Consider the following 27,879-nt stretch of genomic DNA (forward strand, 5'->3'; position numbering starts at 1 on the left):
ATGGCTTATTGTGGACCCTCCTGTGCTGTGCCCTCTTGCGCCTCCGCCCCAGTGGTTGGCTTCGGATCAGCTGGCTCCAAAGGTCTCGGTTGGGGCTATGGCGGTCTTGGCGGTCTTGGCTATGGCTTGGGCTATGGCTCCGGAGCTGGCGCCTTGGCCGAGTCCTCCGGAAGCCTGGGCACCCTGGCCGGAGTCATCCCCTCCTGCATCAACCAGATCCCACCATCCGAGGTGACCATCAAGCCCCCTGCAGTCGTGGTCACCATCCCCGGCCCCATCCTGTCTGCCAGCTGTGAGCCCGTGGCCGTCGGAGGCAACACCCCATGCGCCCCCGGAGGTATCGGAGGTACCGGAGGCTTCGGAGGATACGGACGCGTCGGTGGCTTCTACGGAAGCAACCTGGGACGTCTCGGTCACCGTGGCAGCCTCTGCTCTCTGCCCTGCAATCTCCCCTGTTAAATTCACCCGGACTATCCACCACCAAATACGGATCTGAGAAGATTGGATAAAGCCTATCTGAGCCCCATTCTGGACTGCATCGATCTTTGACAAACCAGTTGCATTTGTCTCTAGATGGATAAATTGGCGCGGAAGACCTCTTACGACCTCTGTTGGACTTCCATTTGTCCCCCGCACCCAATCTTTGCTTTCAAATGCTCAAAGTCCTGCTCCGTTTGCTTATATGCAGTATAACAAGCCTTCACCAGCTCCTGTGTGTCTCTAAATGTCAGTTCTCTGTGTCTTCCAATAAAATGAAATGTGCTTGAATTGAACCCATGTCTCTGTCTTCCTTTGAGCTCCATGCTTGGTAGCAGGGGTTCGAGTGGATTAAATTAAAGTTGAAGACTCTTGTCTTCAAAAGCCGGTCTGCCTTCAGGCCTAAGCAGGGGGTTTAGAAGACTAAAGACCTCCAAGGTCCCTTCCAACTCTGTTATTCTATTCTATTCTATATTTCTATTCTTCTGTTCTACTCTACTCTCCTCTGCTCTCCTCTATTCTCTATTTCTATTCTTCTACTCTATTCTATGCTCTATTCTATTCCATTCTCATTCCATATTCTATTTTACTCTATTCTATTCTATTCTATATTTTTATTTTTCTGTTCTACTGCTCTCCTCTGCTCTCCTCTATTCTCTATTTCTATTCTTCTACTCTATTCTATGCTCTATTTCTATTCCATTCTCATTCCATATTCTATTTTACTCTATTCTATTCTATTCTATATTTTTATTTTTCTGTTCTACTCTGCTCTCCTCTGCTCTCCTCTATTCTCTATTTCTATTCTTCTACTCTATTCTGTGCTCTATTTTTATTCCATTTTCATTCCACATTCTATTCTATTCTATTCTATTCTATTCTATTCTATTCTCTATTTCTATTCTTCTGTTCTACTCTGCTCTGCTCTCCTCTATTCTCTTTTTTGTATTCTTCTACTCTATTCTATACTCTATTTCTATTCTATGCTCTATTTCTATTTTTCTATTCTATTCTGTGCTCTATTTCTATTCCATTCTCATTCCACATTCTATTCTATTCTATTCTAATCAAATTTCTATTCTATTCTATTAAATTAAGCTTCCAAAGACACTAAGAAGAGTTCAGACGAACCAAGTCAAGGTCCTTCTTAGTCCAACAGTTGGTTTCCCCCAGAGGTCAACCTTTATGGTGATGGCAAAGAGAAGCTTGGAGATGTGTCTCTTTTGTGCCACCAGAGTTCTCCACAGTAGATTAGATGGATGGTTTCCATCCCCTGCAACTAATGTTGAATTTTCAAGACTAGTAGCTGATAGCAGGCGTCTCCTCCATGGTGGTGTGGTGTGGTGTGGTTGAACCTCTCATCAAAGACAAGGTCTTGGGCAGAAGGTCGGATCCCAAATCATGCAGAAACGCCACTGATTCTCTCTTGCAACAGTGACCTCTGCTGGTTCTTCCTCATTTGAACCAAAACTTTGAATAGTTGCCTTGATTTGGAAATATGATAGAAGTAAAATTTATCAATGCTAGAGATATAGTCTATACTCTCCTCAAGATGCGTCATTTAGCCAAGTCTTCCCCAGGAGGAAAATTTTCAGAGAGGGGAAAAAATAGGATATGTTGAAAGATTCCATTGTGGGCCCAAAATATTCAGAGTGTCCAGCCTACAAGCCATATTTTCCTTTTTGGACTTCAGGCCTGCCACACTTTTGCATGCATTTTCTATGGTGGGAAAATGGGAGGGGGGATTGTACGGAGTTAGATGATATGTAGCCATAACAACATTCTTTCTAGAAAGCCAAGGTCATCTGTTTTCTCTGCACCAGGCCGGAACTGGATGCGTGGAAGCTGCCAGCGTGGCAGTGGAAGATTGGAACATGGGATGGACTTGTGGGTGTGTGGAGGCAAGATTTTGAACTTTCAACTGGATGGGAAAACCTGGAAGCTTTCAGATTAGGGTTTTCCCAGATGTGCCAACATGACTCTCTTAATAAATTGGAACTTTGAGCAATACTTTGCCTCGGACTCTGATTTACTTTTGGATGCTATTTGGAACCCTGACACAGGGAGTGTCTAATCCATTGCATATATAAATATTTATTTATTTATTTATCTGTTATTTATTTATTTATTTATTTATCTGTTGTGGCCCAGCAGGAGCCATTGGAGCTGCTACCAGACTCCGACAGCAAGGGGCCCTCTGAGTCGGCTCTGGAGGATGTGGAGGACCCTGGACAGGGTTCCGACTCTGAGCAGGGCGCAGAGAGGCTGGTTGGCCACCAGGTGGCGCCTGAGCCTTGGACCAGTCGGGAGGAGACAAGGGAGAGTGATGATCCAGAAGCCAGCAGTGAGTTGTTCCTGGATGCACGCCATCGAAGAGCTACTAGGCGTCAGGAACAATTACGCAATTACAGGAGGTGATTGTACTCAGCTGGTGGTCATTAGGCTCCTCTCCAGACTATAAAAGCTACTTGTGCACATGGCCGTCTTTGTGGAAGTTCAACGCAGGAATTGAATGTCGGAGGACAGTACTGTGAGCTTGGTAGGCTGGATTTCTGCCAAGCCTTATCTGTGTTTATTGCTGCCTGAGTTTGTCTGAGTTGCTGCCAAGGTCCTTATCTGTTTGTTTGCAAGGTTTTGGTGTCTTGCTATTAAAGTACATTCCAGTTAAGCTTGTCTCTCATCATTACTGGACGGAGGAGGGGGTCAGAACATTTATCCATTGCTCCTTGTCCTGCCTTCTGGTGCTTTGAGAAGAGACTGAGTTATCATTCTGTCATGCCACCATCCCATGCCCTCCAACAGCATCCTTGAGGACGGATAATTTTTTTCTAAACATAGTATATTTCTGTATGTTCTCACATATAGTGACCATAGGAGGTATGATGTTACCTGTTTCATCCTTATGGGACATCTTCAGAGGTTAGTAGCCAGATGTTCTATTGCAGTGTTTTCAACCTTTTTTGTGCAAAGGCACACTTTTTTCATGAAAAAATCACGAGGCACACCACCATTAGAAAATGTTAAAAATTTTTAACTCTGTGCCTATATTGACTATATATAAAGTAATTCTCCCACAGCACACCTTACACTATGTCACGGCACACTAGTGTGCCGCGGCACAGTGGTTGAAAAACACTGTTCTATTGGAGTTCAAAGCCTCTTTGGGGAATCCCAGCTCATGGAAGCTTCATGCTTTGGATAACTACATTTGATCAATTAAATTTTAAAGGCCATCTAGATCTGGCAACCTCTACTTGTTACGTTGGTTTGGGGCCCATAAGAAATGGTCCATGAACATCTTGATTGTACCTTCCTTTCATGGAGCTGAACCTCATCCTGTATGGTGGAACTATGGTGATCCCCATAAGTTTGCTGACTTTAGACTAAACATCTCATGTTCCTTTGGCCTGTCTTCATAAGACATGTCCTCAAGTCAATCTATCAATCAGAACAGAGTTGGAAGAGACCTTGGGGGGGGGTCTTCTGGTCCAATCCCCTGCTTAAGCAGGAGACTCTATAGCAACTTCCCCTGAATCCTCTCCAAACCTTCTCAAAAAGTGGTGCCCAGAATTGTACAAAGTTCTCCAGGTATGTTGTCATCAAGGCAGAATAGAGGGGCAGGAGAACTAGAATTGTGATAGCCCTTCTAGCGGTTTTGACCAAGACCTCGCCCCGTTGACATGGATGAATGCAAAGGCCAAACCCAACCAATGATCTGCTTCACCCATTATGGCTGATTCAGCAGCAGAGGAACCTCGGCCAACCTTCTCTTTCCACCCCTACCCCACCTCCACAGAGAAGACCTCCATGGCCCCCAAGGGAAGACTTCACCCATCTTCCAATGACAACCAAGGAGAACCACAAGTTTGCAGTGCAGAATGATTTTTATTAAAGTGCCAAGAAAAGAACATTGGAAGAAGCCATAAGGGTTTCCAAACAGTGCAAAGAAATGAACATCTCCCCATGGACAAACAACCTCAGAGGCCAGAGAGGAGACGAGGCCCTTAGATGTTTGCAGAGCTTTCATTCTTCACATGAAGCCCTTGACTGATCACTTATCTGCCATAAGTGCTTGCTGGAATGACAGAAGAAGAATACAAGCAATGGGAGTAGACGGAGCTGTGTGATAGCTGTATGCACACAGAGCAGGGCTGAGACATGACTTAGCCAATCTTCTGAAATCCGTTTTGGTCAGGGACAGTCCAGGTTCACTTAACAAGGGAGGCCGCAGATGCTACCTTTGCGCCCAAGAGAGCAGATGCTGCCACGACGACCGAAACGCCCCAGGCGGCCTCCGTAGTAGCCGCCATAACGTCCAAAACCTCCAGCGGCACATGGGGTGTTGCCTCCGACGGCAACGGGCTCACAGCTGGCAGACAGGATAGGACCAGGGATGGTGACCACAACTGGAGGAGGCTGGATGGTCACCTCAGATGGTGGGATCTGGTTGATACAGGATGGGATGACTCCAGCCAGGGTGCCCAAGTTCCTGGCGGATTCAGCGAATCCAGCACCGCCATAACCGTAGCCGAGACCAAGACCTTTGTAGCCGTATCCCCATGGCCCACAGCCAGTTGACCCCAGTCCGACGACGGGGGCGGAAGCGCAAGATGGAACAGCACAAGATGGTCCACAGTAAGCCATTTTTGGTAGGATGATTAAGGTGGGTCTGAAACGAAACATTACACAACCAAGTTGTCCATAAAAGGAGAGAGAGAGAATGGCAAAGAACCACAAAGACCCAGAGCAGGTTCCAGAGGATGAGAACACAAACCACCTCTGATCCTTTGTTTCATGTCAATCTTCTGTCTGGTTTTTCACAAGCGTGATTAATGAGAAGATAACCCATCCTTTAGGTGCCCAGAGAAACATGTCATAAACTCGTCAACTCCCCCATCTCCAAATTAACCATGGCTTAAAGCTTATGCAAGCTTAGCATCTCGTAGGACTGCAAACACTAGATCTTCAACCCGCTCCACCAAGCGAACCCTGAATCTTTGTGATTCAGAAAAACAACGACCTAAACTAAAATGGGAAAAAAGTGTCCAACTTGACCCTTGAGTTCCATTACAGGAAAGAACTTCCAGAGGATCTAGTACAAATGAACTATATTTTTTTCCGAAGACCACTTGAACATGTTTTGGGGAAGGTTTGAGAGCTTCTGATGTAGAGACTGCGAAGGTACGAAGTCTCCTTCTAAGTATCCTAGTTTAGCATAAAGAACTTTGTCTATCCTCTAGCATCTTTGTTAGATTAGGGGCAATTGCCTCCAGAGGAGGTTTCTAAGATCTTAACTGAAGCTGACCAGAAGACATCTCCTGGGCTCAAACTCCTCTCCCTTCAGCTGGAGACCCAAAATTTATTCTCCTCCAGATCTTTCTTCACAGTGACTCTTCCTCCTCCAGAGAATCTAGTACAAATGATCTGTATTTTTTCCTGAAGACCACTTGAAGATGTTTTGGAGAAGCTCCAAGAGCTTCTCATGTAGAGATTGTGAAGGTACGAAGTGTCCTTCTAAGCATCCAGGTTTAGGATTGAGAACATTGTCTGTTCTCTAGCGTCTTTGTTAGTGTGGGGCTATTGCCTCCAGAGGAGGTTTCTAAGATCTTAACTGACTGAAAGAAATGTCTTGGGCTCAAACTCTTCTCCCTTCAGCTGAACACCCAGAATTTATTCTCCTCTAGATCTTTCTTCACTCCTCCTAGCAAGCGTTTGTTGGGCTAATCAAGCCCCATGCCTATCCTATAAGTCTTCTGCAGTGCCAACTCTCTAAAGTCAACATGCTCCCGTTCAGAAATTGTCTTACCTGCTCAGAAGAGAAGAAGTAGAGAGGAAGGAAGCTGGTCCGAGAAGCTGTAAAGATCTCGCTGAGTAGAGAGGGTTTTTATACTGTTCTGGTGGCATCTGAAGAAGACTTCCCCCACAGGCCTTAATGAACCGCCAACGCAGTTCTGACTCATAACATGTCAAGATAATAATTACAATTTTAGTTCTGTAGAATGCCGTGTGGGTGTTGCTCTATTTTTCAGTTGTTTGGGGTTTACGGGTATTTTGTACAAATCTCATCTGACTGGGGTGTGTCTCAGCAGGACAGGAACCACGGGGATTCACTCACTTCATTCCCAAAGGAGAAGAATAGGAAAAGTTCGGGAATTGCTCCTAAATTCATTTTTCTCACACTGACCCACTCGACCCATTGTAGTAAGAAATAGGTAAGGGTATTATGGAATATTAAATCAGGATCTGGGTGGTTAGGGTTAGGGTCTTCCCCCTTTGTGGTGGTGTTGCGACACAATTCACAACCATACCATTTAATTTTGTTGTACGCGCCTGACTAAACCGCGGTGACAAAACCACGAGTTCTAAAGCGCGCCAACGAATGAGCGCTGAAGTGCGCCGACAACAGCACGCCGACAGAAGCGCCCTGTAACCCTAACCCTAACCCTAAACCTAACCCTAAACCTAACCCTTACCTTAACTTCAATCCGCTTCTGTCGGCGCGCTGTTGTCGGCGCGCTGTTGTCGGTGTGTTGATGACATCGCGGTTTTAGCGACGCGGTTTAGTCGGCGCGGTTTTGTCGTTCGCCCTTTTGTCGGGTCACGTTGTTGTACGATGTGCCATGGCAATAAACTAAACTAAACTAAACCATTCCTAGAACCCAAAAAACCCCAAAATGGACTCGCAAAACCACAATTGTACTAGATGTGCCCGGGAAATCCCCTGAAAAAAATTGTGAGTTGGTAAAAAAGAAAGAAAGACATTTTTTTTCACCTACTGGTTTTTACTAAATATATATCAAGCTACATTTGATGGTTTGAATTTCCTTTAAATCTGGGCGTTGATTCCCAGAAAAGTCACAGGAATTGTCATGGGTTTCCAGAATGTCTCTGTGCAACCCAGAGTTTCGGTAAAATTAAAAAAAGTTCCGTTGAAAGAAAAACGAAATAAATTGGGAAACGGATAAGATTAACCTTAAAAATTAAAGCTAAAGAAGGCTCGAAATATTATTGGACGTGGAATTTTTTTTATGAATGGATAAATAAGTTTACGAATGTCAATAATTGTTAGTACGGAGAATAAATATGTACAAAATAATGATTATAGTAAGGGAAATAGGGTAATGTAAGTAGAAATTTAGTTAAAGTTCTTTATTTTGGTCACACCACTATAATTACTGTTACTATATAATTTTTATTGTTATTAGCTTGTGTATTAAGATTTTACTCTCAAGTTTTCTTTGGCCTCGCTTTATTTGTAATTGTTGTCCTGACGTGGCACTATCTTTTCAATTAAAAGACAAAAGAAAAACAGGATAAAGACATTTAGCATTGATCTCTGGATCAACGCTAGACATTCTTGGCGAGGTAAACACCGTGTTGAAAAGGAGAATAGAGGTCCGTTTGGTTTTTAATTCGCGGCCCACCATTATGTTGCACGTGGATGACAGGCTAATCAACACGAAAAGCTGACCTGTGTTGTTTAGCCCTAACAGGCCTGCGTGGACGAGATGTTTGCCATTCCACATAGCTGCGATGGCTCCAGCTCATTTAGACAACAGAAGGGATCAAAGCTGCACCACGGGGAATGCAATCTGCAATTATCCATCCCGCTGGTTCCAGCTTCCATCTCCAATCGGGCTGGTTGAATTTCTGAGGCGCAGCAACGCGTCAGCAGGAAAAGAACCCCCAAAATTAAAATAAACATTCAGCAGAATGGCATTCCAACGGTCAGATGTTTATCTCTGCTAGGAAACTCTGAGATAGGATCTTATTGACGGGTTCTTCCTTCCAAGTTGGCGGACTACTTGATGCAACCAAAGACATTCCAAAGAGTATTAGCAGAGGAAGGAAATTGGGCCCCTGGGTCAAACGTTGCAGAAAAATCCTGCATTTTTCGCTTGGGTTTGTGCTTCTCTGCTGGAGGAACGACAAAAGCGCTTTCCATATCTCTTCCAAAGACGGAGACTTAGACGTAGAATTCATTGGCATCCTCCAGTCTGAAAAGACTTGTCAGAGTTCCAAATAACACCCAAAATTATTTCCCCATGTTGGTGGCCAGCAGAAAGGGGCTTGGGCAACATCTTCCCCTAGCTAGCCACCGATGTTTTGGCTGCAGCCTGTGAACCAAGCACCACCAAGGTGGGCTTCCTTCCCACGCCATGGATGGGAGAGATACCAGTGGCTGCCTGTGAAGCAGCAGACACAATCCACATACATTCCACAGTTCCCCCTCCCAATTCCCCGCTAATGAAACAGCATAGCAGAATAGAATATTAGCAGGTCAAAGATCTGGGACTCCGGCTCCGGATTTTGCCTGGAGGTTGACTCCTGAAGCCTTTTCCGGTAGTGGATAGAGCCACAAGGCAGTGGAGGTTTGTAATCAGAGTTTCCCTTCTCCTAGAAGATGGCTCTGCCGCTTGATCTGCCGTTGGGGCGTAGAGCCCTCTTCTGCCTTCAAAGCCATCCACTGCCTTCTCCTGTAACCCTGGGAAGGGGCCCTTACGAGGTGCTCCCAGCCGGGCCAGCTGGACCAAGGTTTTTTAAGGAGGTGTTACTCCTCCATCACTCACCCTTTGTCCTGGCTTGTGACAGGCAGAGCCTGGCTTCCCAAACGTTGGGCCCAGGATGGCGGGTTTAGGCTTAGAATAACTTGATTGTATGTACACTAATCGGCATACATTGAAATGACATTTCATTGCATGCAGCTCTCAAAGGGTCACCGCCTCCAATATACATTGCATAAGCATGACGAAATAAGGAGGATGTTTAGAAGAATTTTAAAAAATATTGAGTTGGTGGGTACCTTGACAGGAGGAGGAGGAGGAAGAAGGAGGAGGAGGAGGAGGAGGAGAAGAAGAAGGAGGAGGAGGAGGAGGAGGAGGAGGAGGAGGAAGTAGTAGCAGTAGTAGTGATGGCTGTGGGGTTCTTGATGGTCTTTAAACTTGGCTGTTTCATGACCTAACTAGATAACATCATGAGGGCTAAAAGGGAGGGGGGTTGTGGAGATGAGTATGAGGATGAAGGGAATGAGAAGGTGTAGGAGAAGGAGACTGTGGGATCTTTGGTGGTCTCTGAATTTGGTGGTTTTGTTGCAGATGTTACATTACCCTTCTAGATAACATCATCAGTGCTAGAAGGGAGTTGGATTTGGGGAGGGGGAGGAAGAGAAGGAGAAGAGATGGAGAAGGAGGAGAAGGACAAGGAGGAGAAGAGAAGGACAAGGACAAGAGGAGGGAAGGGGAAGGAGAAGCAGAAGAAAGGAGAGAAGGAGAAGGACAAGAGTAGGGGAAGAGGAAGGAGAAGGGGAAGGGGAAGGAAGAGAGAAGGACAAGGACAAGAGAAGGGGAGGGGAAGGAGAAGGAGAAGCAGAAGGAGAAGGGGAAGGAGAAGGAGAAGGAGAGGAGAAGGACAAGAGTAGGGGAAGGAGAAGGGGAAGGAGAAGAAGAGAAGGAGAAGGGAAGGAGAAGGAGAGGATGATTGAGTAAGGACAGGGATTCCAAGGACCACATATGGACATCAAGATCTTTGTACCCAAAATCTCACTCCAGGGACCTCCAAAGCTCTCTCTCCCCCTGCAGAGAGGACTCTGTGTGGTTCACAAGATGTCTAGTTCAAACATCCTGTTTTAACGAGGTCGTTTCTTGCAAGAGTTTAAAAAAACCCTATCCTGATCCATAATGTCCCATATTTTATATCTGTTTCGTGTTTAATACATTTTGGAATTATTTGCGAAGTCCTGTCCGACCCATCACAACCCCATGGACCATATTCCTCCAGGCCTTCCTGTCCCTCCCATCCTCTGGAATCCATTGAAGCTCATGCCTGCTGCTTTGGTGACTCCATCCAGCCCCCTCTTTCTCTGCCGTCCCCTTCTCTTCTTCTTTTGCCCTCCATCGTTCCCAGCATGAGGCTTCCTCCAGGGAGTCCTTCTTCCTTCTCATTAGATGTAATTAAATGCCACAAAAACTTTCAATGTAGCCCGCTTCACTCCAAGCTCCATAACATTTGCCAACAAATGAGGATTTAATGGCGAGAGGCAAATTCCTATCGTTATGACTAATAATGGGAAGCCATAACCTACAATACAGATTAAATTGTTCTACAATGGCCAGTTTATCCAGCTTCTCTTTTTGAAGCCAGGTTCTGCCTCACAATTCACCGACTCAGCCCAAAAGAAATTGTGTGTCCATGGGAAAAAGGTGTGTGTTTACACACCGGGAACAAGAGGTTCCACCCTCCATAACTACTGGCAAAGGAAGGGTGGGGCTGGCTTATATGTACGGAGAAGAACAGGAGATAATGTCAAAGATAGTGTTGAAAATGATTAAGTGAGTGGGAGGTACAAATGACTGGAAACAGTAAGGACGCCTTTGAAGATGAGTTGCTGAGTGGGAGAGATTCATGGCTGGTCAATTTCACCCTTTCTGGACCTGAGTGGGTTCATTCTCAGTTTGCTGAGTGGGAGAGACTCATGGTTGGTCAATTTCACCCTTTCTGGACCTGAGTGGGTTCATTCTCAGTTTGTTGAGTGGGAGAGATTCATGGCTGGTCAATTTCACCCTTTCTGGACCTAAGTAGGTTCATTCTCAGTTTGTGGGGGAGAGACTCATGGCTGGTCAATTTCACCCCTTCTGGACATGAGTGGGTTCATTCTTAGTTTGCTGAATGGGAGAGACCCATAGCTGGTCAATTTCACCCTTTCTGGACTTGAGTGGGTTCATTCTCAGTTTGCTGAGTGGGAGAGACTCATGGCTGGTCAATTTCACCCTTTCTGGACGTGAGTGGGTTCATTCTTAGTTTGCTGAATGGGAGAGACCCATGGCTGGTCAATTTCACTCTTTCTGGACCTGAGTGAGCTTGTCCTTCATTTCTTTCTCCCCCTATTTAGTAACCAATTTCCCTCGCCTCACCCCCCCACTCAATTTTGTTTCTATCCCTTTTCAAACAGGGTGAGCCCTGGCCCCACTTCCATCCCGATAGAGATGTGTAGTGGGACAACTAAATTCATTCTACCCGGAGGGGAAAAAATATCTCCAGTTTCCATCGGAATGTGGCTCGTCTAAACATTGTAGGAAAACTTCATAGAAGTTTACATTCCTAATTTTTTTCCCTTTCTTATCTTCCCCATCACCATACAGATCAACCTGTTGTAGTAAATGACAGGGTCCGTTGCCAAGCTTTTTTAAAAAATATGTTCATGCCCATTTCCTTTACGAGTAGATAATTACACAACAAGTCCATCACCTTTAATTACTGCCGCGATGCTACCTGAAAACAGAGGTCAGGTTGCTACAGGGGTCAAAGCACTTAAGATTAATTTCGGTTGTATCAACACTTCTGGAAAACCGTTTAAGGCTGTTCCACCACCAGGAAATAAATAGTAATAGTAAAAAAAAAATCTAGCAACACCCAAAAGGAAATGCAGGACTTCAAAGGAGGCAGATGGTTCCCACCACAAAGTATTTGCCAATTTACTCAAGTGGTGCTGACTGTGAGTTCTCACTGTGGGAAGTCACACTATCGGATTAATCATGGGTAGGATTCATTTCCCCGAAAGGGAAAAAAAATTAAGGCTGGCTAGTTTTTCCTGACAGGAGCCCAGAAAGCTAGCTCTGAGGTTTGCAATAGTGGTGAATATCTGGAAGTTGTGTGTAAGATGAAGGTTTGTTTTTCAAGCTTCTGAAATACTTAGGTAAAGATTCCCCTCGTACATCTGTGCCAGTCGTTCCTGACTCTAGGGGGCGGTGCTCATCTCCGTTTCAAAGCCAAAGAGCCAGCGCTGTCCGAAGACGTCTCCGTGGTCATGTGGCCGGCGTGACTCAACGCCGAAGGCGCACGGGACGCTGTTCCCTTCCCACCAAAGGTGGCTCCTATTTTTCTACTTGCATTTTTTACCTGCTTTCGAACTGCTAGGTTGGCAGAACCTGGGACAAGTAACACCATCACACGCCGCTGGGGATTCAAACCGCCAAACTGTCGACCTTTCTGATCGACAAGCTCAGCGTCTTAGCCATTGAGCCACTGTGTCCCAAACCGCTTAGAGAAGGCTGTAAAAGCACTGTGAAGCGGCATATAAGTCTAAGTGCTATTGCTGTGCTATTGTGGGTTGGTTTCTGAATGTTTCCTTACCAGGCTGGGTAAACCTCTTCAGAGGAGGTTAGGGGAGGTCAGTGTTCTTGGTTTATAAAGGCTGGTAGTTGTGTCAAGGGAGGGTCTTGTGAGCAACACAAAAACCACTAGCCACGCTACCACCCACTACACTCATGGTTTCATTGAAAGCTGGCACTCCACAAGCAATTCCATCAAGGGACACATGGACCTACAACCAGCCTACGAGCCTCCCAGAATCCAATCAACCCCTCAGCCAACCAGGGACCAACCCAACCCTCAACCAACCCATGAGGACCCTCCCCACCAGCGGTTCATCTCCCAATGACCTGACCTGATGTAACCTCCTTATCACAAGCCACATCACAAGACTCATTGATGACTCACAGCTGATCTATCACAACTCCCTTACTTGACACATTCACATCTGAAGGCCTGATAAACAGAAGAAGGCATCTCCTAAACCAGGGTTCAACAACCTTAAACACGCAAGAGCCACAGAGGTCCAGACCGGAAGCCCCCCGTCAATCAGGAGCCGACCAGAAGTCTGGTTCCTCCATCAAAGAGTCTATTCCTAGGCACGGCATCCTTTTTCTGTCCTATCAATTGTGGATCTGACCAGCGACAGGAAGCCACAGCAGTGGGATGAAAGAGCCACATGCTGCTCCAGAACCGTGGGTTGTTGACCCCCTGCCCTAAACTCTGCTGAAGATGTTACCTGGCCTGGTAATGAGATGTTTGGAAACTGACCCACAACCTCAGAGAATGAACCTTCTTCACCCTCTTCTCAAGGTCTTCTACAAGCTAAAGCATGGCTTTGGAAAGGTCCTACCACCAAGGAGGACATCCATGAGAAGATCCTCTTCTCAAGAACTTCCAGCTTGGACTGACCCACAACCTCAGAGAACGAACCTTCACCCTCTTCTCAAGGTCTTCTACAAGCTAAAGCATGGCTTTGGAAAAGTCCTACCACCAAGGAGGACATCCGTGAGAAGACCCTTCTTCTCAAGAACTTCCAGCTTGGACTGACATGGCAATCCTTTGCATATTTTTTTTGAGCCTGTATTTCTTGATGCCACTTGAACCACATGAATAACCAGTTAGATGCCCTTCTGTCAGGTGCTACAAAAATCAGTGCTCAGCTTCATAAAGGAATGTTGTAGGGAAGATAGTCAGGAATTCTTTGCCATGGAAGTAAAAATGTATAAATCGGCCATCTAGAACTTTCATGCCCAGTTCCGTACACCAATAAACATTTTGTTTCCTGTGAGTGCATCACTGGGAATGCTGACACATTTCCTTTGTGGGTTCTCCACCTCTGGAGACTTTTGAGAAGAGGCTGGATGTCCACCTCTTTTTTTTGTTTCTGCATGCACATGTAGCGTGCCCGAAGCGCTCGCGTCCCTAAACGAATCAGTAGTAGAAGAAGCCGGAACCCACCCCTGGGGCGTATGTATTGTCAGCACTCAGAAAACCTATGATTGTGTGAATGGAGCTGGTTGGTTTGGAGTACTGGTTCCACCTCCCTTCTCGTATCAGACCAGGATTCTACATGAATGTACTGCACGATCATTGGTTGAACACAGCATCCCATATCGTTATGGTTAAAAACTCATCCGTCAAACCATGATTCCTTTGACCCTGATCTATGGACTAGGTCCCAATTGTTGGGGTCACATGCTCTGAAAATTGATTGGTCAATCGGGGGGATCTAAGTTGTTCATCACTTAGAATCAAAACCTAGGCTAGGAGTCACCAACCTTAAACACTCAAAGAGCCACTGGGACCCATTCCCACTGAAAAGAAAACACCGGGAGCCACAGAAACCTTCCCGTGCCTGATTATTTCCTGAGCGGCGACAAAACTAGCATATGTATTTGAATTAAACATTCTGTTTTTCTTCTGGAAATTTTCTTTTCTCGGATTTAACCATGGTTGGCCTACCGGGGTTTGAAAAACTCAATACGTCATGTGTTGGCGGTTGTGACATATATTTTGAGCATCAGGGAGCTGCAGCAGAGAGATGAAAGAGCCACATGTGGCTCCAGAGCCGTGGGTTGCTGCCCCCTGACCTAGACAACCCTATTTTAGGTGGAGTCTGTTGTGTGAATATGACTTCAGAGAGAGTTCCACCTCATTCAAATGAACCCTCCAATGGGACTCTTTATATCGGGGTACAACGCCAAAGAAACATGGACCTTCATGGATATGGCCTGTCCGTGTATGGTGGGCCAGGTGCTTCTCCAAAAAAACAAAGGATCAGACTCCATAATACATGTGAACATTGACCTATCTGCTTCTACATGGTCCTTGCTGGTGGTGGGCCTCCAAAGCTTCGTCCACTTGACAATTCTACAACGTCCCTTTCAAGCGTGACACCCTAGCTGACTCAAAATCAGGTAGGCAGCTGAGAACCTGCTGCGGCTTGTTCAATAAACCATGGTCAAACTAAGGAGGCTACATGCGATACACGAGGGACGATAAATAAGAGGACTCAATCCATGGTTGGTGAGCTTTCGGATTCAACTGAAATAAATTTCTCCCCTTATTACAGAAATATTACCGATGAACAGAGTCGGAAGGGACCTTGTAGGCCATCTAGTCCAATCCCCCCTGCCCAAGCAGGAGACCCTACACCATTTCTGACAGATGGCAGTCCAGTCTCTTCTTGAAAGCCTCCGGTTTTGCAACGCTCAACCTTCTCCCTGCGTTCGTCTTCCCACCTGAATGTTGCAAGCTTCTGTGGAAAATAAAAAAAAGGAAAGGAAGAAGGAAGTATTCTAACAGGTTTCAGGCCATTTGTGACCTCCTGTGCTGACAAACAGCAAAATCCTTTTTCCACAGAATGCCTTCTGGGTTTCCAAGTAATTTTTTCCAAAGGACAGGAACAGCAGATTTTAATGTTGATTAATTACCATTAGCGAGTCAAAAGCATTCTTGTCCGCCTCACCGGGATGCTAGGAAGAGAGTATAAAAAGACCTGGTCTTCACAGGATCTCCAACAGCTTCCACATCGCATCTTCTCTTGCCTTCTCCTTCTCCTCAGAGGAACAGGTAAGCCGATCTCTCATTGTATCTTTGTAGGAAAACCGTTCTGGAATACTCAAGACTTGGGTAGTTAGCACCTGTCTGTCTGAATTTGCTCGAAAGGCTAAACAGGGTGAAGTCAGGGAATCTATGGTGGGACACCATGAAATCTGTAGAAAGTTGGAAAGTTGGAATGACACTCAGGAGAGAAAAGTCATTGAAAACGATGCAATTCTGGCCATGTAGCTACCAGGAGCTGAGCTCAGCCTGGACAACTATTTAAATTACAGCTATCAGAATAACAGAGTTGTAAAGGACCTTGGAGGTCTTCTAGTCCAACCTTCTGCTCAAGCAGGAGACCCTAAAACAATTCAGACCAGTGATTGTCCAATCTCTTCTTAAAAATCTCCAGTGTTGGAGCATTCACAACTTCTGGAGGGAAGCCGTTAATTGTCCTCACTCTTAGGAAGGTTCTCCTTGACACCAGATTGCTTCTTCTGGTGCTTTGGAGAAGAGGTTGACCTCCTCTTCTTTATGACAACCCCTTAGATTATTGGAAACATGCTATCAGGTCACCCCTACTCCTCCTTTTCATTAAACACTATGTTTTTTTCATCATAGTATCTTTTTTTCAGACCTCAATGAACCTAGTTATTCCTTAAAATTTACAAATGCCATTGCTTCTTAATGCTCCTCAGATGCTGTCAAACCCAACCCAACACCTCCAGTTTTGGGGTAGTTCAGAACTCAAGATGGAGATGTTTGGATTGCTACTGCTATTTTTGCATTAGGTTTCTAACATGGGGATTTTGATGGTGTAGATGTGCTGCAAAACTCAGCGAATGAAAATATAATAATATGTAAATATTGGAGAATATCTAAGGTTGGTCTAGTAGACCAATTAGACTTTGGAGGAGTTGGATATTCCTGTGCCAAGTAGACTTGGGGAACGTTGACCTCTTAGAACATTGGGTCCAGAAAACGGATGCTCTGGTGTAACACCAAAAGAGCTTCAAATGTTGACAGATCATTGAGATTAAACCAAATGGATAATTCAGAAGATCCCTAATTTTCTTGCTTTGGAAACCATCCACCTCTGCTGGATGTGAGACCATAACTATGTTCTTCCACATTCCTTTGGGTCAGCCTGGTTGTCGTGCATCAACACTGTCCCCTTCTTCTTGCAGTCCTATCACCAGACATGCCTTACTGTGCACCTTCTTGTGCCGTCCCATCCTGCGCTTCCGCCCCAGTCGTCGGACTTGGGTCAACTGGATGTGGACCTTGGGGATACGGCTACAGAGGATATGGCTATGGAGCTGGCGCCCTGGCTGAAACTTCCGGAAGCCTGGGCACCCTGGCCGGAGTCATCCCCAATTGCATCAACCAGATCCCAGCATCCGAGGTGACCATCCAGCCCCCTCCAGTCGTGGTCACCATCCCTGGTCCCATCCTGTCCGCCAGCTGTGAGCCCGTCGCTGTTGGAGGCCACACCCCATGTGCTTCTGGAGGCTTCGGACGTTACGGCGGCTACTACGGAGGCCGCCTGGGGCGTCTCGGTCGCCGTGGAAGCATCTGCTCTCTGCCCTGCAACCTCCCTTGTTAAGTTAACTCGGACTCTCCCTGACCAAAACAGATTTCAGAAGGTTGGCTAAGGTGTGCCTGTGCCCTCTGCGGGTCTGCATTAAGCTTTTGCCGTTCTCTTCCATCTACTCTAAAGTTACCCCACCCCTTGTATCCTTCTTTGGTATTCCAATAACCATTAGCACTGTGCGTTCCTGTGAAATTAGCCCTCTGCCAAGTGGCTTCACATGAAGTTTTGAATGAACGACGCTCTCCAAACATCTAGGGCCCCATCTCCTCTCGACACCTCCACAATCATATGCCTAAAAGTGAGATGTTCATTTCCGTGCAAGACATGTTTTGGAATCCTTGGTGGCTTCTTCCAATGTTCTTTCTTAATAAAAAAAAACCATTCCGCTTTGCAAACTTGTGGTTCTCCTTGGTTCTAATTTGAACATGGGCGAAGTCTTCTCTTGGTGGCCATGGAGGTCTTCTCCATGAAGCCTGGGTGGGTAAGGGTGGGAAGAGAAGGGTGGCCAAGGTTGCCTTGCTGATGTTGTGGCCCGCCAGAAGCCCAGCAGATTCGGACAGTGAGGAGGTTGGGGAGGAACCTGGGCCAGTCCTGGAGTTTGGGGAAGGCTCTGATGAGGGCTTTGTGTCAGAGGCAAAGAGGGGGCCAGGGCTGTATGCCAGTTATCAGCTGCCTTCAGAATCAGACATCAGTGAGGCAGAAGAACAGCTGGAGCCTGTTCCCAGCATGCACATGCGCAGAGTGGCCAGATGAAGGGAAGAGCTAAAGAACAGGGGTTGACTTGGGAGTAAGGTCACAGGTGGATGGTGAATGGCCCCTCCCAGAGGAAATAAAAGAGGAGCAAAAGGGGAGTGGAGTTTGCAGGAGACCATTAGTTCGCTTCATTGGTTCGGGACTCTCTGAGACTACTGGCCAAATTTTGCAGATATCAACATGGCAGCTCTCCAAGCCAGATGAGGTCTGTGACCGTAAATCCTCCCTTAAAAGAGTGTAAATGAGCAGAATTAACAGTCAATTAATGAAAGGGGTTTTTGTCGGGAAGCCTCAGTCAGAACAGCTGAGGAATAAGCCATGGTGGATGAAGCAGGTTGCTGGTTGGATTTGCTCTTTGCCTTCCTCCATGGAAACTTAGTAAAAGATGTTAGAAGAATTATGACAGTTCTGGTTCTCCTCCACTATTTTGACTCCCCACCTGGAGAAAATTCTGGGCACCATATCTCCAGAAAGAGCTGGAGACAGTTCAGAAGAAGGTGACAATGAGGACACAAGGGCTTGAGAACAGGACAATGGAACTGGAGGTATTGTCTACATCAGGAAATCTTTCTCCAGCTCCATAAAGGGAAGGGAAGGGAAGACATTCATGAACTATAGCCACAAAGCCACCGGCAGAATAACAGGTGTAATATGCGAGATCTAGATGGCCCCTGAAGCTCCATTCACTATATAAAGGTAAAGGTTCCCTTCACACATCTGTGCTAGTCGTTCCCGACTCTAGGGGGAGGTGCTCATCTCCGTTTCAAAGCCGAAGAGCCAGCTCTTTCCGAAGACGTCTCCAAGGTCATGTGGCCGGCATGTCTCAATGCCGAAGGCGCATCGAACGTTGTTCTCTTCCCACCAAAGGTGGTTCCTATTTTTCTACTTGCATTTTTTGCCTGCTTTCGAACTGCTAGGTTGGCAGAAGCTGGGACAAGTTCATGGGAGCTCACTCCATTACGCGGCACTAGGGATTCAAACCGCCTGAACTGCTGACCTTTCTGATCGACAAGCTCAGTGTCTTAGCCTTTTTCACTATATATAGTCCTCCAAAACATGAATTGAGTTGAATACTCAAAAGAGTGTTTAGACCTCTATCCCAAAACCATGTGGCTGGTCTGCCAAAATGGATGAAACTGGTCACACAGTGCCTCCTTGTGGACATTGTGACTCAAAACACACAGGATATAGACTAAAACTAGAAAGAAACTCTCCTTATTTCAAGCTAATGGTGGAAGAACCATGTTTCCCCAATATAATGGTCTAGTCAAGGAATGATGCAGCTGCTACACTTGTGTAAGAAGCTAAGCTTTGTTCGAACAGCTGGGTGCAAAGCGTCCAGAGGAAGCATAGAAGGTTCTGGAGTCCATGGAATATTCTGGAGTTCCCAGGAAGGTTAGCAGAATAACAGAGTTGGAAGGAACCTGTGGAGGTCTCCTAGTTGAACCTCCTGCTCAAGAAGGAGACTTTCTGACCTTCTGTGTAGACCAGGTGTTATGGTTCCTTTGAATGAGGGGATGAATGAATGAGTAATTGGATGGGTGGGTGGATGGATGGATGGATGGATGGATGGATGGATGGAAGGAAGGAAGGAGGAAGGAAGGAAGGAAGGAAGGAAGGAAGACAATAATGATATGAGCAATGATGATGTTACCTGCTTTGGTAATGAAACGTCTGTAGGAAACCAACCAAGCTCAGAGAGCATCAAGGACCCCATAGTCAGCCTTTTCCTCCTCCTCCTCTTCCTCCTCCTCCTCCTCCTCTTCTTTCTTCTTCTTTTCCTCCTTCTCCTCCTCCTCCTCTTCTTCTTTTCCTCCTTCTCCTTCTCCCTCCTTTTCCTCCTCCTCCTCTTCTTCTCCTCCTCCTCCTTCTCTTCTTCTTCTTTTCCTCCTCCTTCTTCTTCCTCTCCTCCTCTTTCTCCTTCCTCTTCTCCTCCTTCTCCTCTTCTCCTTCTCCTTCTCCCAAGAGATATACAATAGATTAATTATCCTAAATGTTCTCCATCTTTGGAAGAGATGTGGACAGCGCCTTCTTGTTCTCCCAGTTCCTCTTCCTCCTCCTCCTCTCCACAAACCCCACCTCCTTGTAGCACTGATGATGTTACTGAGTTTGGGCCATGAAATGTCTGCAAGAAAACAACCAAGTTCAAGAGACCACCAAGGTCCCCTCAGAGACAACAAATCTTGACATGTTTTGATATGTAGAAAGAGAGTGTAGACAGACACCCTTCCTTAGCAATTTGTAGGGTAGAAAGGTAACATATGCGCTGGTCGTTCCCGACTCTAAGGGGCGCTGCTCATCTCCGTTTCAAAGCCGAAGAGCCAGCGCTGTCCGAAGACGTCTCCGTGGTCATGTGGCTGGCATGACTCAACGCCGAAGGCGCATGGAACGCTCTTCCCTTCCCACCAAAGGTGGCTCCTATTTTTCTACTCACATTTTTTTACGTGCTTTTGAACTGCTAGGGTGGCAGAAGCTGGGATAAGTCATGGGAGCTCACTCCATTAGGCAGTGCTAGGGATTCGAACTGCTGAACTTCCGAACTTTATGACCGACAAGCTCAGCCCCTGAGCCACCACGTCCCTCATTTGTAGGGTATATCTCGCAAATAAATACTTGAGTCTGGAAATATTAATGTCAGGTTTAAGGAACCATCATGAAGGAGAAGGCTACCATGAGTTATTAGACTTGATAATTCATTGTTCCTTTCAGGGATGGGGAATGGTGATGGCCTGAAAGGGACATGCCTGCAGGAACAATGGATGGAAACTAACAATGGATGGAAACTAACAATGGATGGAAACTAACCATGAAAGAGAGAAGTTAGGAGAGAAGCAAGCTAGAACTAAGGAGAAATTTCCTAAAAGGCTTTCAATGGAAGCCAAGGTGCTTTTTCAAGAGGCAACTGGGCCTTCTAGTTTTTCTTTGAAGACATTTCTCTTCTCATCCAAGAAGCTTCTTCAGCACTCTGAGAATCTCCATAGACAACCAATGGAACAGCTTGACTTCAGAAGTTGTGGCTGCTCCATCACTGGAGGCTTCCAACAATAGATTGAAGAGCCAGGGTCTCCTGCTCAAGTAGGGAGTTGGACTAGAAGAACTCCAAGGTCCCTTCCAACTCTATTAGTCTTTCTTCTACACTCTATGACACCAATTTGCAAGAACCATAAAGCTGACCTCTGGCGGAAACCAATTGTTGGATTAAGAAGGCCCTTGACCTGTTCATTTGAGCTCTTAAGGTCTTGGGGTTGTCTGAAGGCAGACATGGCTTTGAAGGCAAGGATCCATGGGGATTTAATTCCCTGCCACCCGTGCTACAGAGGATGGAGATCGAAGCAAGACAGAGACATGGGTTCAAATGATTCACATTTCATTTTATTGGAAAAAACAGAGAGAAGCGCCATGAAAAGACATGCAAGACAAGCAGGTGAAGATATGTTTTATATATAACATAGATGTATGCACAGAGGATGGGAACCTGAGCATTTTAAAGCAAAGGTGGGGAAAAACCAACAAGAGGAGTGAGTCCTACACCGTCGTAACATCAGGAATGGGGGGTCTTCTGGGCCAATGTCATCCGTCTACAGGCAGATGCTACCACGACGGCTCAGGCAATAGCAGTAGACTTAGCAATAGCAGTAGACTTATATACCGCTTCATAGGCCTTTCAGGCCTCTCTAAGCGGTTTACAGAGAGTCAGCATATTGCCCCCAACAATCTGGGTCCTCATTTTACCCACCTCGGAAGGATGGAAGGCTGAGTCAACCCTGAGCCGGTGAGATTTGAACCGCTGACCTGCTGATCTAGCAGTAGCCTGCAGTGCTGCATTTAACCACTGCGCCACCTTGGCTCTTGGCAGATGCTTCCTCTGCGGTTCCATGGGTACCTTCCTCCCAGAAGACCACCGTAACCCTTGAAGCCAAGACCGCCATAGCCCCAGCCGCCATAGCCCCAGCCGTCATGGCCCCAGCCGCCTCTCAGACCGGAGCCACCGATGGCACATGGGGTGTTGCCTCCGACGGCGACGGGTTCGCAGCTGGCGGAGAGGATGGGGCCAGGGATGGTGATCACAGAAGAAGGAGGCTGGATGGTGACCTCGGATGCTGGGATCTGGTTGATGCAGGAGGGGATGACTCCAGCCAGGGTGCCCAGGCTTCGGGAAGATTCAGCCCATCCACCACGACCGTAGCCGTAGCCCAAGCCGTAGCCATAGCCCAAGCCGGAGCCCAAGCCCAGACCGGAGCCCAGACCCCAACCGAGACCTCTGGAACCCCCTGATCCAAAGCCAACAACTGGGGCAGAGGCACAGGAAGGCACAGCACAAGCAGGTCCACAGTAGGGCATTGTGTTGAGTTGTGAAGTGAGTCTAGTATTTAAAAAAAAATGGAGAGACATCATCAGAATTGCATTCCATTCATGTTTCCCCCATTCCCCCTCCCGTCTCGTCCTTCAACCTACTCCACCTCAAGCAAGCTTTCCTACTCCTTCAAATAGAACACCAGAAACTGGTTCTCAAAGCAGAAGCATACTAGCCTATGATGAGGTCCATACTTTGAAGAACCTTAGGTTCTGACTTGAAGATCTATCTCAGCTATCTCAAAAAGAGTAGATTGCTTCTGTTCCTTTCTCTCTTTCCCATTCTTCCTCTTTCTCCCCCTCTCCCTCCCGTTGACGCTCTCTTTTTCTCTCCAAATCATGACCTCTATCTTCTGAAACTCAAGATGAAGCCTTCCGACTCCTTCAAATAGAACGCCAGAAGCTGGTTCTGAAAGCAGGAACCTTCAGGAGAATCCTAGCCTATGATGAGGCCCAAAACCTTGCAGAATCTCAGATTCCGGCTTGAAGATCTACCTCATCTGCTCGCAACCAAGAGGGATTCTCTCTGAGTAGATCGCCTTACCTGCTTCGGAGAGAAGTAGTGAAGGCAGGAGAGTCAACCAGAAGCTGATGGTGCCACAGAGGGCAGAGGGAGCTTTTATACCATTCTCTCTGCGTCCCCAGGAAGTTGGGAACTCATAAAACCACATTAGACTTCCAACAATTTTCTTTTCCGGCGTTTAAAAGAAGAAGAAGAAGGGGGAAAAAAAGACTTCACTCAGCAGAAACTGTCACATCGCCATTGTGAGCTGCAATAATGGTGCCACCATAAACAATCTAAAATGATTCCTCCTGTGCTCCCTTTCAAGTTTCTTGGCCTCCAGCCAAACGTTCCTTGTTTATCTGATCGTGGAAGTGAGCAACACCCACAGGTATAGAGATGAAGGTAAGATCAAAGCTGGATTGTTATCCTCAGTAGCAAACCCGTGAAAAATAAAGAGGCAACTTTTCCTTGAATCAGCACAGAGACTCATGGATACCTTTGACTTCAAGGTGGAGATCTGATGGCCCTGCAGGTATCCAGGAATCTACCCAATACATGGGAAAATGGGAAAAGCGACATTCCCAAGGTCGTTGAAAACTGGCAGCCCAAACTCACTTTGAACCCGAGAGCCCTTACTCTGGGTTGAATCGACTAATGTCTGGAGGATGAAGCATTCGGAAGATCCCAACACCATTTGGAACATCAGTTCCAGAACTTCAGGGATCAACCTTCTCCATGATGGTCTTGGTTCCAAAGCTCTTTCTCCCAAATATTTCAACCAACCCAACTTTAGTAAGCTTTCCAAGAGCCGTGGAAAAAAAACCCACAAGTGTTCTAGCCCAGCGGTCACCAAGCGGTAGTCGGTGAGAAAATTTTGGTGGTCCACAGAAACAATTATTTGCCTTTTTTTATGTTGGCACTCAATCAGGGGTCCTCAAACTACGGCCCCTGGGATGGAGACATCCAATGGATGCTTGTGCTGCTGCAGAGAGTCTCCCCCTTTGGGGTCTTTTTGTGAGGGTCGGAGTGGGGTAGAGATTCCGACTTGGGGTCTGCTTCGGCTTCCTTGTGAAGGGCTTTAGGCAAAGAGCTGGAGGGCCTCGTTCCAGTGGGGCTGCATCATGGCCTGGAACTGGCTGACCATCTCAGCCCACTGAGCCTCCAGGCGCCGGCACCTGGGCTTGCACTCCCGCAGATCTTCCCCTCTGCTTAGAAAGCCCATGCTCCTAGTCCTCAGTGAGGTGCTTCTGCTGAGCCTCCTTCTCGGTCAGATCCTATTTGAACTGTTTTGCCAACTCTTTCTCCTGGGGGCTGCTTAGCTCCAGCAACGGCTTCCTGTTGGAGCCCTAAGGAGTCCAGGTGGACAGGGGAGAGGTGGCAGAGAGGGGAGAGGCGAGTAGAGGCCAGTGGTGAGGCGCCCATCAATGTGAGTGACATTAAGTTGGCCATGCCCACCCAGTCACATGACCAACTAGCCACGCCCACCCAGCCGATCATTAGAGCAGATCATATTAGTGGTCTGCGGGATTTAAAATTATGAATTTAGTGGCCCCTGAGGTCCTGTTTTTCACCCTCCTCATGCTCCGAAGGCTTTCCTGAAGCCTGGGGGAGTGTGAAAATAGCCTCCCCCATCCCTCCGGAAGGCCAAAAATCAGCTGACTGGCACGTGAGCTGATGGCTTGCATGGTGGCATATATGACTCCACATGCCACCTGTGGCACACAGGCCACAGGATCATCATCCTGGCTATAGGCTAACCAATAAAGCTATCATCCTCCTACCGCCTGTTCTCTTCAGTTGCTCATCCCACCCCTGTTGGAAGACTTCCTATGGAAGCCTCCAAACTTCATATAGCAGCTGGTTTGTTTTCTCTCTTCATCTCTCCCTCTCCCCGTTGCCCTCCCTCTCCCCCTTCCTCTTTGATACTCTCTTTTTCTCCCTTTCTCTCCAAGCCCTGTCCTCTATGTCCTCTGAACGAACAGGCTGAATAAAAAGGAAATCCCTCTATCGAATAATGCTGTCCTAGATGATAGAAGGCCGGACCAGAGATCCTTCATCACAAGGAAGAAGGAAGGAAAGGAGGGGAGGAAGGAAGTAGAGAATGGTTGGATGAAGGAAAGGAAAGGAGTGGAGGGTAGAAGAGAGAGGAAGAGAAGGAGAGATAGTAGGAGAGGAAGAAGAAGTGTGGAGGAGAGGTAAGGGAAGAAGAGGTAAGGGAAGGTGGGTAGAAGGGAGAGAAAAAGAAGAAGAGGAGGGAGGAAGAGAAAGAAAGAGAAGGAGAGAAGGTAGGATGGAGAAGAAAAAGGGTAGGAGTAGGGAAGAGGTAAGGGAAGGAAGAAGGGGATGGAGAGGAGGAAGGAAGGAAGTAGAGAAGGAAGGGAGAGAGAAAAGAAAAGAAAGAGAGAACGAGGTGGTGTCTTAGCAGGTGCGAAGGATGGTAAACAAAGCATTTTAAACTATACCTTATAACCTTCCAAATGGAATAATAATAATATAAGAATGGCAAAGAAAAAGAATAATTATGTGAATGTATATCTATAATCTGTATGTAAGAGAATAAATAACAGTAAAAATATAAAGCATAATATAGGTAGATAATATTTGGTCATAAGTAGCTAAGTTTAAATAAAGAAATGTACATAAAAATGGATAACGAATAAGGAGATTATGAACGCAAGATAGAAATGTATAGTAGGGAAAACACTAACTGCAAAGAAACCGATTCAGAACTGTGGTATGATATACGATGGAACTTATTGTTCCTATGTTGTTTTTAAGTTATGTGCTTGTTTTTGTTGATGTGCTTATGTGTTTAAAATAAAATAAAAAATTATCAGAGATCCTTCATCACAGCTCCTGATTTCAACAGGGACGAGGAGACAGAAGAAGTGCTGGTAACAATTGTATAATTGAATGAAATTTTGGAATTGGGAATGGTAAACGGGGTCTATGAAGGCGGCTTTGTGTTCGGGGAGGCGAGGTGTAAAGTGTGTTAACCTCTGCGGGAAAAAAACAAAAGAGGAGAAGAGGAAGCGAAAGATAAGATCAAAACGACAAGCCTGTCGCATGAGGCTGACAAAACGCCAAGTCTTCAGTTTGTGTTTATGTCATCTTATTAAATGTAATTTGGGGTAAAAGAGATGAGTCTGTGCACAAAAGTCTTGTTAATGAAACCCCGGAGCAAAAAGGGGCGTTTCTAAGCGAGTGGTGGGGACAGGAAAACAGTATAAAAGAGCTCCTTGTGCTGAGAGTTTCCATCAGCTTCATCACCTCCTCTTGACTGCATCTCTCAGAGTCTCTCTGGTGAGTCCCTGGCATCTCAGATGCCTTTCTACGTTGTTACGGTTCTTTGCTTCAGGAATTGGGGTGGGAGGGAAGGAAGGAAGGAAGGGGATAGGAATGGAGGAGAGAGAAGGAAGATTAGAGAGAGGGAGGGAAGGGAGGGATGGAGGGGTTGGGAATGGAGGAAAGAGAAAAGAAAGATTAGAGGGAAGGAAGGAAGGAAAGGGATAGGAATGGAGGAGAGAGAAAGAAGATTAGAGGGAGGGAGAGAAGGGAGGGAGGGAAGGGTGGGGAATGAAGGAGAGAGAAAAGAAAGATTAGAGGGAAAGAAGGAAGAAAAGGGATAGGAATGGAGGAGAGAGATAAGGAAGATTAGAGGGAAGGAAGGAAGGAGGGAAGGAATGGGGATAGGAATGGGGGAGAAGGAAGATTAGAGGGAGGGAAGGAAGGAAGGGGATAGGAATGGAGGAGAGAGAAAAGAAAGATTAGAGGGAGGGAGGGAAGGAAGGGGATAGGAATGGAGGAGAGAGAGAAGGAAGATTAGAGGAAGGGAAGGATGGAAAAGGAAGAGAAGGAAGGAAAGGAGGGAGTGAGGAAGGAAGGATAGAGGAGGAAGGGAAGTAAGAGAGAAAGAGAAGGAAGGAAAGGAGGGAGTGAGGAAGGAAGGAAGGAAAGGGATAGAGGAGAAAGGGGAGAGAGGAAGGGAGAGATGGAGAGAGGGAATAAGGAAAGGAACGAATAGGGAGGGAGGAGAGGGGGAAGGGAGGGAGGGGAGGAAGGAAGGGAGGGAGGAAGGAAGGAATTGTGGTCATATGTTGAAGGCCACCTGTCCATGATACTAAGAAAAGTCTTCTATTTTTTCTTGGGTGCAATTCATGTTTCCCCCCCCCACCCCCTGTGTGTGTGAATCACAATACCCATGCTCCTTCTCCTTCTTCTTCCAACAGCTCTTCCATCCATCCAGACATGGCTCATTGTGGACCTGCTTGTGCTGTGCCCTCTTGCGCCTCCGCCCCCGTGGTTGGCTTCGGATCAGCTGGCTCCAAAGGTCTCGGTTGGGGACTTGGTTGTGGACCCCTTGGCTATGGCGGTCTCGGCTATGGTGGTCTCGGCTATGGCGGTCTCGGCTATGGCTGGGGTTACGGCCGTGGTTTGGGCTATGGCTACGGAGCTGGCGCCTTGGCCGAGAGCTCCGGAAGCCTGGGTACCCTGGCCGGAGTCATCCCCAATTGCATCAACCAGATCCCACCATCCGAGGTGACCATCCAGCCCCCTGCAGTTGTGGTCACCATCCCCGGCCCCATCCTGTCCGCCAGCTGCGAGCCCGTGGCCGTCGGAGGCAACACCCCATGCGCCCCCGGAGGTATCGGAGGTACTGGAGGCTTCGGAGGTTACGGACGCATCGGTGGCTTCTATGGAGGCCGCCTGGGACGTCTCGGTCGCCGTGGCAGCATCTGCTCCCTCGGGCGCAGAGGAAGCATCTGCAACCTCCCCTGCTAAATTCACCCGGACTCTCCACGACCAAAAACGGATTTGAGAAGATCGGATCAAGCGTAACCTGAGCCTTTTTCCTGGACTGCCTGTGGCTCGTATGACTCTCTTCTTTCTACCCCATCGCTCGTGTCCTCCCCCAAAACCACCAGCCCAAATTAGCCTCCTCCTAATTCGATCGGTCCAGAGGCTTCACGTGGAGTTTGAAGGACAGAAGCTCAGCCGACATCTTAGGACTCCTCGGGTCCTCTCTGACACGTGAAACTCTTTGTCGAAGGAGAGGTGTCTG

At 46.9% G+C, this 27,879-nt stretch overlaps 2 protein-coding genes across 2 annotated transcripts; one reads left to right on the forward strand and one right to left on the reverse strand.

The window, feature by feature from the left end:
• On the forward strand, positions 1-27,599 carry LOC116520116 (fibroin heavy chain-like). Its single transcript, XM_032234270.1, has 5 exons — positions 1-442; positions 16,800-17,078; positions 21,816-21,984; positions 23,143-23,205; positions 27,047-27,599. The coding sequence occupies exons 1-5, from the start codon at positions 1-3 to the stop codon at positions 27,597-27,599; spliced, it is 1,506 nt and encodes a 501-aa protein (XP_032090161.1).
• LOC116519917 (beta-keratin-related protein-like) lies at positions 4,690-5,121 on the reverse strand. Its single transcript, XM_032234023.1, has one exon. The coding sequence runs from the start codon at positions 5,119-5,121 to the stop codon at positions 4,690-4,692; it is 432 nt and encodes a 143-aa protein (XP_032089914.1).
• Positions 27,600-27,879: the final 280 nt, after the last annotated feature.

This window comes from Thamnophis elegans, chromosome 17, assembly GCF_009769535.1.
Source record: "Thamnophis elegans isolate rThaEle1 chromosome 17, rThaEle1.pri, whole genome shotgun sequence".
Taxonomy (NCBI): domain Eukaryota; kingdom Metazoa; phylum Chordata; class Lepidosauria; order Squamata; family Colubridae; genus Thamnophis; species Thamnophis elegans.

Coding starts and splice junctions, on each gene's coding strand:
- LOC116520116 (XM_032234270.1), top strand. CDS start 1: ATGGCTTATTGTGGACCCTCCTGTGCTGTGCCCTCTTGCGCCTCCGCC. Junction 443..16,799: donor CAGCCTCTGCTCTCTGCCCT/GCAATCTCCCCT, acceptor TTCTTCTTGCAG/TCCTATCACCAGACATGCCT. Junction 17,079..21,815: donor TCCCATCCTGTCCGCCAGCT/GTGAGCCCGTCG, acceptor GGCTCTTGGCAG/ATGCTTCCTCTGCGGTTCCA.
- LOC116519917 (XM_032234023.1), bottom strand. CDS start 5,121: ATGGCTTACTGTGGACCATCTTGTGCTGTTCCATCTTGCGCTTCCGCC.